The following is a 12,048-nucleotide window of genomic DNA, read 5'->3' as shown; positions in this document are numbered from 1 at the left end:
ATTTGAAGCACCTCAAAGTTCAGTATCTTGCCCAAGGATACTTTGGCATGCGGAGCAGTAAAGTCAATTTTTCATTTTTGACTCAGGCCAGGAGTTAATATCTAAATTAAATTTTCAACCACAGATCTATTTAGACTGTGGTTCAGATTTTTGAAGAAAAACTTTTATGAACACACATTCTCATTATGCCTAACATATGAAAATATAACATTTAAATATATTTTATTGCAAGTGAAACTGGGAGGAACTGTTGGGATTTATTATATAACTTTTAAAACCATTAAACACTGTCCTCACTGCTATACTTAAAAATCTGTATAGCTACCATCTATAATTATCAATATTAATTCAACATTTATTAACACATAGAACACGTAGAACACACTATCCCATGTAGTTTAATCTCCCTTAACTCAGAATAAATTGATTATTATTGTTGTATTATTTAGAGTTTTCTGTTGCATTGTGGGTGCTTCTGCTTGCACATCTAGGTGCAAATGTTATGTCATGTTCTTGTATTTCTATAGCACTTTTCTAGCCTTACTAACCACTCAAAGCACTTTTAAATAGAAGTCACACTTTAACCATACATTCATACAGCTATACACTTGAAGCACTTTATCTGCCTCACATCCACGGTCAATTTGGAAGCACCAGTTAACCTAACATGCATGTCTATGGACTGTGTGAGTAAGCCAGACTGCCCAGCAGACATCTACACACACACGCAGGCATGACGTGTACAATTTCACAGTTTCAAGATTCCCTAAAACCAATCGTTTTCCTTGATTTGACCTACACTGGTGGATCTAAAATCCATCTGAATGGATACAACATCAGTTTAAAAAGATCAGTGTGAAGTTTTACAATATTTAATTTTGTGTATTTTGGGCCACTTGATGAAAAGCCGTTGAGATTTGACATTCAGAATATATGTACGTAGGGTTAAGTGAAAAGGTGCGATCAGACTGAATGTACCAAATATCACAAGTATCACTACCTTGGGTAGGATTCGTCTTGGTTTCTTACGTTTACCATTTTTTATTTATATAGATAAATGTTCCGTATCTTTTTTTTTTCTTTGCCTTGGAAACGGCAAAAATTAGCCATCCTCAGCTCTCTTGACAGTTTCCCTCTGGCTATCGAACTAGAGCTTGACATCCTCTAGTTGAACGTGAGAAGAAATCCAAAGCTGGACACCTGCCATACCTGGTGACAGAGTTTAAGCTATGATTGTATCATCATTGTTCAGATGAAGGACTCAGCTTTTCAAGGAATAAACTGCCTTTAGAATCAAACCTTAATCAGTGTCTGTGAAAGACTTACAATCCTGGATATTGGTGGTGCTGCTACAGGACCATTTTCTTTGCATGTGGATCACGGATTGTGCCTTTAAAACTGGCTTCAGATAACAGTTAAATGACTGGTAAGAATTATATTTTCCACAGTGCAGCAGTTTAGATGAGAGGTATAAACAAAGAGATGATGTGTTCCCTACTGAGACAGCTCCCCTGATAGGTGGTGGTGTGATATCTTACTTAAAGCAGCCTCTCTCTCATTGTCTTTTGTTTTCTTTTGAAGAGAGATTAAAGAATCTCTTATGCCATTTGATATTTCAGTGGGATGGTGCTACTACTGAGCAGCATTGTGCAGGTTTTGTGTGGTGGGTGTTGGAAATTGATTCAAATACTGCTTATCAAAATCCGCGAGGGACTGAGCCGTTCACTGCATCCAGAGGTTTGTGGGTAATATACAGCGACTTGTCCAGGCAGAGATGCGGCTTGTTTATTTTTTGCTCCATATCTCTGATTTCATTTCAGTGCGCCTGTATGAGCGCGTCACGTGCGGCATCTGGACTTTGTCACGCTTATGGTGATGTTCATGATATCAATCTGTTCTCTCCCAGGTGTACACCAGATATGGGAAATGCTACACTTTTAATGGCAACAAGACTACATCCAGGAAAACCAAGCAGGGTGGAATGGGAAATGGGCTGGAGATCATGTTGGATATTCAGCAGGATGAGTATCTGCCAATCTGGAGAGAGACAAGTAAGCTTCAGAACTATTTGTCTATTGTAATCCTATCCTGTGCAATGCTGTGACATACCCTCTGCTGCAGTTTAAATCAATAACCGCCTGCATCTATTTGTCTTGGTCATGTACTGTAAATAATGCATTTCCTGATTGTTTTGCTCCACCTGCAAATGTGATTTGTAAAAGGGAATTCCTAAACACAGTACACTTCCTTTGATTTGTGTATGCATTGTACTTGTCATATAAAATTAATCCCTACGGGCCTATTTTTTAAACATGACTGATAAATGATTTGCGGTTAACATCAAACCGAGCCCTAGCTGTCAGATGAGGCAGCCATCTGAAATTCCCTTGTATTTTCTCTTTGCAACGATCCGTGCTCCATTTCATCCTGATGAGAAGATGAGACATCCCTGGAGGCCGGCATCCGTGTTCAGATCCACAGTCAGGACGAGCCTCCTTACATCCACCAGCTGGGCTTCGGTGTCTCTCCGGGCTTCCAGACCTTTGTTTCCTGTCAGGAGCAGAGGGTAGGTCGTCTTCATCTTAGCGCACCATCCCTGCCCCCGCTGACCCGCTACCACCACCCACCACCAGATTACTGTTCTCCCAGCAACCCCGGTGGCTCAGACTGGGTCTAATAAATCTTTGTGTGCTTAGCTGACCTACCTGCCCCAGCCCTGGGGGAACTGCCGCTCCACCAGCAAAGAGAAGTTCCCAGGATACGACACATACAGCATCAGTGCCTGTCGCCTGCTCTGTGAGACCAACGAGGTCCTACGAGTGTGCAAATGCAGAATGGTGCACATGCCCGGTAAGATCAGCCCCTACATTATCTTTACACAGAGCGGCACATGTTTCAGGGGGAAAGAGGATTGTGTGCATCATTTCAAATGGACACACAATAGTAATTCATTCTCTGACATGTTGTATAAGGTGCCAAACTGTGAACCGTAATGACTAAATGTATGATTGGAACTTAAAATAGTCATTCCAGGTCATGAAATGGCACACGACAACAATATGCGGAGGAAAAAATACTAATCAGAGTTGGTATTTTCAAGTATTTCCTTCTGTTTTTAAAATTGTTCGCCTTGTTGACCTGCTGTAATTGAAAAGCCAGTCTGCCCAGTATTTGCCTGAGATTTGATGAACCATTGTGCAAAACAAGTCATAATTTTTGGCCCACTTGAATCACTCCAGCATAGATATAATTTGGACTGCCACATGCCTGACCTTGATGCTTGATATCTGGAGTGGTATGCTCTTCTCTGCTGCCAGCACTTTGGCTACAGGCACATCAGACTAAAGTCTCAATGAGGTTTGGATACTTTTGCTCATCCATCTCCATCTGTCCTGGAATTGTTCTGTTGTCCTCCCACAGCCATTATTAATTATTATGATTGATTATTATTACTGGTATTGGTCCTGTTTGGTTTCTACTGGTAGGTTGCTTACAAACTGCCCTTAGTACTGCTGCTTATATTGAATTATTTGGTTATTTACTTACATCATGACATATTGCCTAAGGAGCACATATCTAATTTAAACTCGGTCTTGACTTTAATGAAGCACAAATTAAAATAAAGCTCTGTTATTTTTGTGTATGATTTTGTCTCTTTATTTTATCAACATTAAAGAAAAGAGAAAAAATTCCTGAATGTGTATGTCACTCAGAAATAGCTGAATTTAGAACTACTGTTAGTGTTTTAAGCCAATAACAAGAGTCTAAAGCCAAGTTAAGTTATCTGCATAACTACATAGTTCCATAGTGCAATTTTTCTTTTCTCTGTTAAGCACCCCTATACATCAATTGCAGACAGCTTCTGTTGAATGGGATTAATAGGAAGTGGCCAAAGTTAGCAGTTCATCTTGTAATTAGTTGTTTCACACAACACTTTGACACTGGAGGGAAAGCAGACCATGAATGGATGTACAAAACCTACAAATTTTTGAGACATGATGTAAAAATAGGTCTATCAGGAAACCGAGAACACTGGTTAGTAATATGTCACCATTTGAGCAGTTTTCCTCCCAGTGTGAGGATATGTCATAGAGTTGAGTACCAGAAACACAAAATGAGCTCTCTGGACTTTTTCAGAGTGTGCGTCATCATAGCTAAAGAGCAGGAAGTCACAGAGCTGAGTCACTGGATGCTGGCTGTTTGATGTGTCTAGCAAGTAGGCATGCTGAGAGTGGTCACATTTAAAGTTAAGACAAGAAACTTATCATGTATTCTTTTTCATTTCCACTTTTGCATTGAGTGCAGCTGACATTCAGAAACCGATTAAATAAACAAGTATGAGACAGCTGATTCGAGGCCGATCTGATTCATCACATTTTTTGACAGAGCGATGCTGTGGTTATCAGCCTACACATTTACATAGCAGTCACACATTTTAATCTTGGATTTGCAGACTGAAATGGCAAGACCAAAGCGGTGGTCTGATCTCGGAGAGATTGCGTGCCTTAAAGGAACTTGCTATGTCATGATTTGGGAGGAACCTGGTTATAATTGTTCCAGAAACATTTGCATTTGCATTTGCATACACTCTGTACTCTGAAAACCCAGCAGATGAGAAATCCACAGAAAAAAAAGTGCCTACAGAAAACTGTAATATACTTGGATAACACTGTGAGAAAACAGCTTTTTCAATTATTTATTGGATGCAATATTCTCCTGTTGGAATAGTAAGCATAGAAGCTGTGTTAGGACACTTGCAGGGTCTTTTTTTCATTTGTTTTTCTGTTTTTTACACTTTTTCTATTAAGAATTTTCAGTAGGATTTCAATCAGGTCTTTTTAAAACTTTAAACCTTAAACACTATGAGTTTCCCAGCTCCTGAGGCAGTAAAATAACCCCCAAATCAAAACATTTCCACTACCATGCTTCACAGCTGGTATGAGGTTCTGACCTCTTTTGGTCTGTGCTAAAAACATCTGCTGTCTCTGCGGCCAAGCAGCTCTATCTTTGAATCGTTTCTCTGCCACACAGGCCTGTTATTTGCTTATATGTTCATTGACAAAAGCCTTTTCCTGGCAAACCCCCCAGATTCTCAGATTCATTTCAGGTTTAATTTGTGGAATATGCGGTTGTAGACGCATGCACTGACACTAGCAGCTGCAAGAGCTCCCTTTAATGACGTTTTGCGGTTCTTAGACAGTCCTGGATAAATCGTTTGAAATCTCCACAGTTTGGTGCACATTGGAATTTCAAATGCTGCACTCAGCAGCATCTTTTTTTTCCAAAGGCCTCGGAGAGCTCTTTAGATCTTGGCATGATGACACTACACACATCATTGGCAAAGACAACACCTGGCTGTCAGTGTCAGAGGTTTAAATAAGACAGGTTGTACCTGTCACTCTCTGAGGTGTATCTAATCTTTGGCACCAAATCTGGAGCCCCTAATTTCTGCTGTAATAAATGCAGCACGTGTTTACTTTTCTCACGTGGCTATTTTATTAATTTTAATAAATAATTAAAATGGGAATTAATATGCATTATATCGCCCTTTGTAATGTTAAATGTTTGGCCATCCAAATATGTAAAAAAGCAAAGAATATCCACATGAATTCTACTTTTTTTTAAACTGCCAGAATAGCCCATATATGCAATTTAATGAATGACAACAGCAAAAGGGAAATCTTTAAATCAGTGAACAGGAAGGACAGAGCAGAGGTGGTTAGAAAAACCAGCAGAATCACATTGCTTTCTGTGGTGATGTATCACATCAGATATGATATTTATTATGTCAGAAATAATAAATGTGGAAGCTTTTCCAGGTCATTTGCTCTCAGAAGAGGCAGATGAGAGCTTTGCAAAGATAGCGGCTAGCTCGCATTAGTTCACTGCACTTATCAATAATGAATAACATTTATTGTTGCTTATTAAATTTAATTCTGGGGTTGCTGGTTCAAAACTCATAAGGGAAGCTGAGGCGGTTCAGTGAACACACCCTGCTGTATCACTGAAAAATAAACAAACATGGCCACCATCTGTTGCATTTTGAGGTGGTCAAGTCGTGGCCAATTTTAAATCTCACGACTTTTGAACTGTGAACCGTAGAAGCAAAATTGTGTTTTGCTTGGATCTGTGTTAATATTTTAGTCTTTCAGTCTACTTCTATATTTAGAGGACCTCCCAAAAAAGCTATTAAGTTGTTCTTGATGTGACGACAGGACTGCTTTTGCTTTCAAAGTCAGAGCGTCTGAAAAAATTAAATACACAAGGCAGTTAAAAGGATAATGTTTAACAATGAATAATATTTAATGATGTTTTTTGATATTTCTGCTCCTGGAAAAGAGGCATATCTGTGAAAGTGTGTAAAAACACACTCCTCAGATCATCAGATGTAATTTTGCTTCCTGTCAATGAACATTTCTTAGCGTCTGGGAAGGAGAATTCCACAAAACATTAACCCCATGAACATTTCACAGACAGACAAACACACCTCTGCTAATTAATTGTGCTGCTGATGAATACCTGTCATTAATGGCCTGGGCAGCATGTTTTTCTGCCAGGAAGTGACTCATTGATTGGTTTTTAAAGACTTTCTAAATATGCCTCGCGGGTGGAGCCAGCATGCTCCATTTCTCAGTGCAATCAAGGACAGACTTCCAAGATGGCCCAGACTCCGTGGATGGAAGTCATCCTTTGTGTGCCTGCCTTCATTTGGAGATGAATGATAAGCTGTGGAGTGTTGTTCACAGCCACGCTTCCTCATTGCAGCAGACACGGGTCACTGATCATTTTGTTTCTGATTGATCAGACTCATTTTCTGTTCTCCTTTGCAGGAACCGCAGATATCTGCCCTCCCAGTAAAATCAACTGTGTTGACAAAGCGCTTGGTAAGAAACAATCTCCCTTCATTTCTTTTCTCATTATAATTGACTCCCCCGAAGGGAAATGGAAACACAATCAGTAAATATGATAAGGATTTTTTTTCCCCTGTATTACAAATACCTGGAGGTAGACTGGGTTTTAAAATGACTTTTCCTCATTGTGATTTAGTCACTTTAGAGCTTGATGACTGTTCTGCTTCCATTGTTGAACTCTTAATATGAAAACCCCTTCATTCCTGCATATCTGGACTCCTCAGCCTTGCCCCTGCAGCAGATACTGAACCTTGATTTCAAAGTAAGAGTATTCCAGTAAAAGAAAGGCTTTTTTTTTATTGCCATAGTGGACATAAGTACAATTATCATGTATCAGCCAAATAAGCCAGAAATTTAATTAAGTCTCTCTCACCGAACTCATACCCAGCTTAAAACATGGCTGAATGAAATTGTAGATATAGCTTGCAAGAATGGACCATATTCATGGGGGTCATATTCCTGAATCAGACAGTACTAATAGATTCAGCCCCCATGAAAGGTAATACATTAAGATGTAATTTATATATTTATATTATAAAGATGTTTTGTTCCCACATCAGACAAATGATGTATGCCACCATGCTCCTGCATACAAATAACCTAATTGTTTGAGTTATAAAATTCATAAATCATCAAATTATAATTATGCTTTCAGTGCCTCCCGTACCCGTTTTTGTCTGGACTGAATGCATTTACAATTTAAAGAGACAGGCTGGGAAAAGCTATTTACTCTCCTGCATGCATTGTGATGCTTTAAAGTCAGGACTATAAAAACGTATTTGCCAGTGTGCGAGCATTTCATACCTGCATGTTAATTAGGCCTAATGTAGCCCTTCTTCACCATTTATTCTCTAAGTGGATATTGCCACAGGATTACTGGAAACACCATTACTATAGTCACTGTCTCTTATGTAATTTGATTAGACTAACAGATAGTTTTGTTAAGATGTTTAGACAATAAGTCGTGTGAAAATGGCCAGCTGCCATCTTCTCTTGGCAAAATTAATTTTAAGTGGACTGAGGCAAAGTGGAAAAATTGTTCCGTGATTATAAGAATCAAAACTTGAAATTCTGTTTCGGTAAACATGGAAACTGCATCCTGCTTAGCTTTAAACATGTAGCTCTGATAGCACAGGCTCCATAGGCGCACTTTAGCGCCTATGGAGTTGGCAGCTTGAGCATTTGGAAAGGTACCGTCAATACTGAAAGGTAAATAAGACTTTAAAGCAACATGTGCTCCCAGTCAGATGATTTCTTGCACCTTTCAGCAAGGATGGTAAACATGACTTTGTGTTGCTTCAATCAAATTTAGAATGAGCTAATATTTCATTTAAAATGGTAAATTTTCTCTTTTTAAACGTCTCAAATGTCTTCTGTGTTCTACTGTGAATAAAATATAGGTTTATGAGATTTTCAAATCATTGTGTTCTGTATTTATTTACATGTTATACAGTGTCCCAACTTTTGGGGCGTTATGTTGTAAAAGCTATGATGCCTTCTGTCTGTCTTCCCACAGACAAGAGCAGCTTCTAAATTTCTCTGACTGGTCAGTAAGACTAATAAAGTGCAATGTTATTGCGAGTCTGAGCAGTCTGACACCACGCCTAAAATTCAGAGTGTGACTAAAACAGTGTGTAAACACAATGGCAGAATCATGCTAATATTTTTTTTCATCAGATTTAGAAATCCATGCATATGCAGCATCCACATTTAATAATCTCGGCTATTGTGGATTTTTATGCACATGCACGAGCCTCATTTCCACTCCTATCTTTATCCATGGAGGGGATGTGGGCACGCCCTTATTTCCTCATTGTATACAAATTTGCACCTGAAATTATTAGATGTTTGAATTAAGCCGGCAGCTAATAGGGAGCTCACATGTACCAGCGTGAAACTGAGACGCTCACCGGAGGAGAGGAAATGGAAATCTCAGTTCTGGAATCACAAACACACGACCAGGGAAAGGGATAAAAAAAAGGAAGGAAAAAAGCGAGCAAGAACAAATGTATGTAAATTCAGAGTAAAAGGACCCTGGCCGAGGGCGAGAAGCAGGACGAGCACATTTGTAGCTGTTATATATAATAATATCTATAAAATACTAGATACATTTATAATAATAATGAAAAAAAAATACATTTGATTTAAAAAAAAAAAAAAAAAAGAACGCAGATGAAATCTGTGGGTTTTTTATACTACAGTGTGAGATTTTTATGCACATTCTTCCAGTTTACACATCAGCACTTCAATGGATGCCTTTTGTACATGCATCTTTTTTTTACATCCAGCCTCAATAAACCACTATGTACGATCTGGGCTTTTCACAGTGACATCACTGGAATGAATTGTACTAATGGCTTTTTTTCCTCCCACATAGCTGGTAGTTTTCAGTATTTACTTACACAAAAAGGCAAAAAGTTAATTGAATTAACTGTAACTTTGTATCAGTGTTCACAAACCACCAACAAGCTGCAAAATATCATCTTCTTCTTCAGTCGGATGCTCCCTTCTGTCACACCAACTGTCTGCAGCTTCTCTGTTGTCTTCCTCTTTTCCTCCTCCTCTTGCTCCATCTTCAGCATCCTTTGTCCATTATATCCACTATCCCTCCTCTGCACATGCTCAAACCATCTCAGCCTTGCCTCTCTAACAGTGTCAGTTGGGAGAAACATTAGCAAAGAGAAGTTTGCATGGCACGGGATTAATATGATCAAACGATGCTTAGTAGTGGCACAAAGTGTTGCTCTACCCAGTAAAGCATAAAAACAAGCCTATTCATCCATATCAGCCAGTATATACAAGTATATGTTGTACTGCATTAGCACACAAGTGCGCTTAGTCTTACTGAGTGTAACAATTTGACTCTGGCAAAACAAAACTGCACAAATGAATCAAATAGTGATTTATAAAGCAAGAACAAAACTGTACATAATGATAGTTACCACCTGGTATCTGTGTTGCGGATCTCTTTTCTGAGGTGAAGTGAAACTGACCCAGTCTGTGTCTATTAAACAGCACCACTGCCATTTTGTGTTGCAGCACAGCTACAGAAGAATAGCGGGGACATCTGTCCATGTGAGACGCCCTGTAATCTCACCCGCTACGGTAAAGAGCTCTCCATGGTCAAAATCCCCAGCAAGGGCTCAGCTCGCTATCTCTCCAGGAAATACGACAAGTCGGAGGACTACATCAGGTACGGCAGGGAACCTTCAGCAGGACCTAACACACTTATGAGCAGTGATGTGGTGCTCAGTGCTAGTGCCATAAACAATGACCTCCAGGCTGCAATCACTGACAGACCCACACCCATAAAAATAAACAAAACTCAATTATATTTTGTACAGTATTATAAAACTGCTCGTCATGCAGTAGTGTGTAGATGTATGAGCATCTTCCTTTTTATTTAATCTGACAATGTGAAATATTTATTGTAGTATAAGATTCTAAGTTTCTGTGTCTGTATGTTAAAGACTAAAGGTGACCTCGGCTGCTTTTTGGTTTTTCTCTCATGTACAGTTATGATTTAAAAGAAAGAAAGAAAGAAAGAAAGAAAGAAAGAAGACCCTCTGTCAGTTCTTTTACATATCAGGACATAATAAAAATCATCTGGTTCTTAACTGGCCTTAAAATTAGATAAATAACACTCATATGAACAACAACACTTTGGATATCCGGATATTATATTATTATTATTATTATTATTATTTTGATAAAATCCTGATGTATAAAATCTTTGAATTGACAAACCTTAAATATATAAATTTTACTTTATATATTTAAGTTACTTTGGGGTCTTTATGATGTCAATAAGAGCCAATGTCCATAAAACAGACATCCCAGGCCCTCTGCTCTGCCGGTGAGACCAGCCGCTGTCCCAACCTTTAGTTTTGGAAGGGCAGCCAATCGATCAAATCAAAACACGGGGCTGTGAATAAACATGTTTAGTCTCTGTTCCGCAGTATCTTATATAGATCATTTGCTAATATTTAAATTATAAGTAATTCATTGCAGTTCCTCTCAGTGCCTAATTGTTGGGGATGTGTAGAAAGTAAACATGGCTAAACGAATGCGCGTATGATGCCTCACTACATTTAATATTACCAGCTTTTCTAAATCCGCAGACATCGGGGACGTGGCAGTGACTAAGCATGCCGTCAGCGCACGTTCAGCTCGTCTCAGTTAAACCCTGTAACACCTCATTATCTCGCAAGCGCTGGTTAGATCTGTGTAAAGCGCTGAAGGCCTGGCAGTTAACAGTGAGCATAAAGATGACTTGATTTTTTTCTTCTTCTTTTTTTTAAACTACGTTATATTTCTACCAGTGAATTTCACTGTTCTCTATGGTATTCACACTGTTTTTCCAGAGACAACTTCCTGGTCTTAGATATCTTCTTCGAAGCTCTGAACTATGAAACGATTGAGCAGAAGAAGGCATACGATGTTGCAGGTTTATTGGGTAAGTAATTTCTGCCTCTTTTTTCCTCTATTTTCAGAATATGAAATGCTCTCGCTGGAGCCGAGTGAAAGCTGTTTTTATTGCAGCGCTGCTTAGTTTTCATTATCATTAGCAGAAAATGGGAGCAGATTGGGTATTGTGTCCGCTGGGCCTCTCCTTCACTACTTAAGTCCTTTCTTTTCAGGTGACATTGGTGGACAGATGGGTTTATTCATCGGAGCCAGCATCCTGACAGTCTTAGAAATACTGGATTATATCTATGAGGTACAATGTGCATGCAAGTCCGCACGTATCAGCCAATCACAATATGAAACCAGACCTGCGGTAGCTGCGGTATAATTAGCGATAATTAACAGTTATTGTCCCGCTGGTTTTCAGAAACCAACCAACAGTCACTATTTATAAAACACATTAGTGCTTCATTGTTGCCTCTAATTGTCATCCTTTTTTTTAATTTCCAAATGTAACCACTGAGCATGTCAGTATGTTCTTCTGAGACAAAATCACCTGAAATTTTAAGGAGAGGCCTTGCAGTGTGAATCTTATCACTTATTATGCATGTGAGAAGTTTTATTTGATTCCCAGGCAGGAGAAACTAATATCCGCTCAGGTCGGTGCTGAGGACATGGTACTAACGCTGATCATGAAATGAACTCCTGCCTCATCTGTATCCCCTTTAAG

The 12,048-nt window shown here is 39.0% G+C and overlaps 1 protein-coding gene across 3 annotated transcripts in view; it reads left to right on the top strand.

Moving 5' to 3' along the window:
• Positions 1–12,048, top strand: part of asic4a (acid-sensing (proton-gated) ion channel family member 4a) — a 97,329-nt gene that overhangs the window by 78,074 nt on the left and 7,207 nt on the right. For 2 of the 3 annotated variants that reach the window (XM_026145884.1, XM_026145885.1), the window contains exons 2-8: positions 1,907–2,051; positions 2,439–2,566; positions 2,697–2,850; positions 6,831–6,884; positions 9,951–10,104; positions 11,276–11,367; positions 11,552–11,631. In XM_026145884.1, the coding sequence (XP_026001669.1) occupies positions 1,907–2,051; positions 2,439–2,566; positions 2,697–2,850; positions 6,831–6,884; positions 9,951–10,104; positions 11,276–11,367; positions 11,552–11,631 (807 nt within the window). Of the gene's footprint in view, positions 1–1,906; positions 2,052–2,438; positions 2,567–2,696; positions 2,851–6,830; positions 6,885–9,950; positions 10,105–11,275; positions 11,368–11,551; positions 11,632–11,952; positions 12,043–12,048 lie in introns of those variants that run through there. The other variant, XM_026145886.1, reaches the window with a different exon arrangement.

Source organism: Astatotilapia calliptera, chromosome 16, assembly GCF_900246225.1.
Source record: "Astatotilapia calliptera chromosome 16, fAstCal1.2, whole genome shotgun sequence".
NCBI lineage: Eukaryota > Metazoa > Chordata > Actinopteri > Cichliformes > Cichlidae > Astatotilapia > Astatotilapia calliptera.
This window is presented reverse-complemented; position numbering and strand designations above follow the sequence as displayed.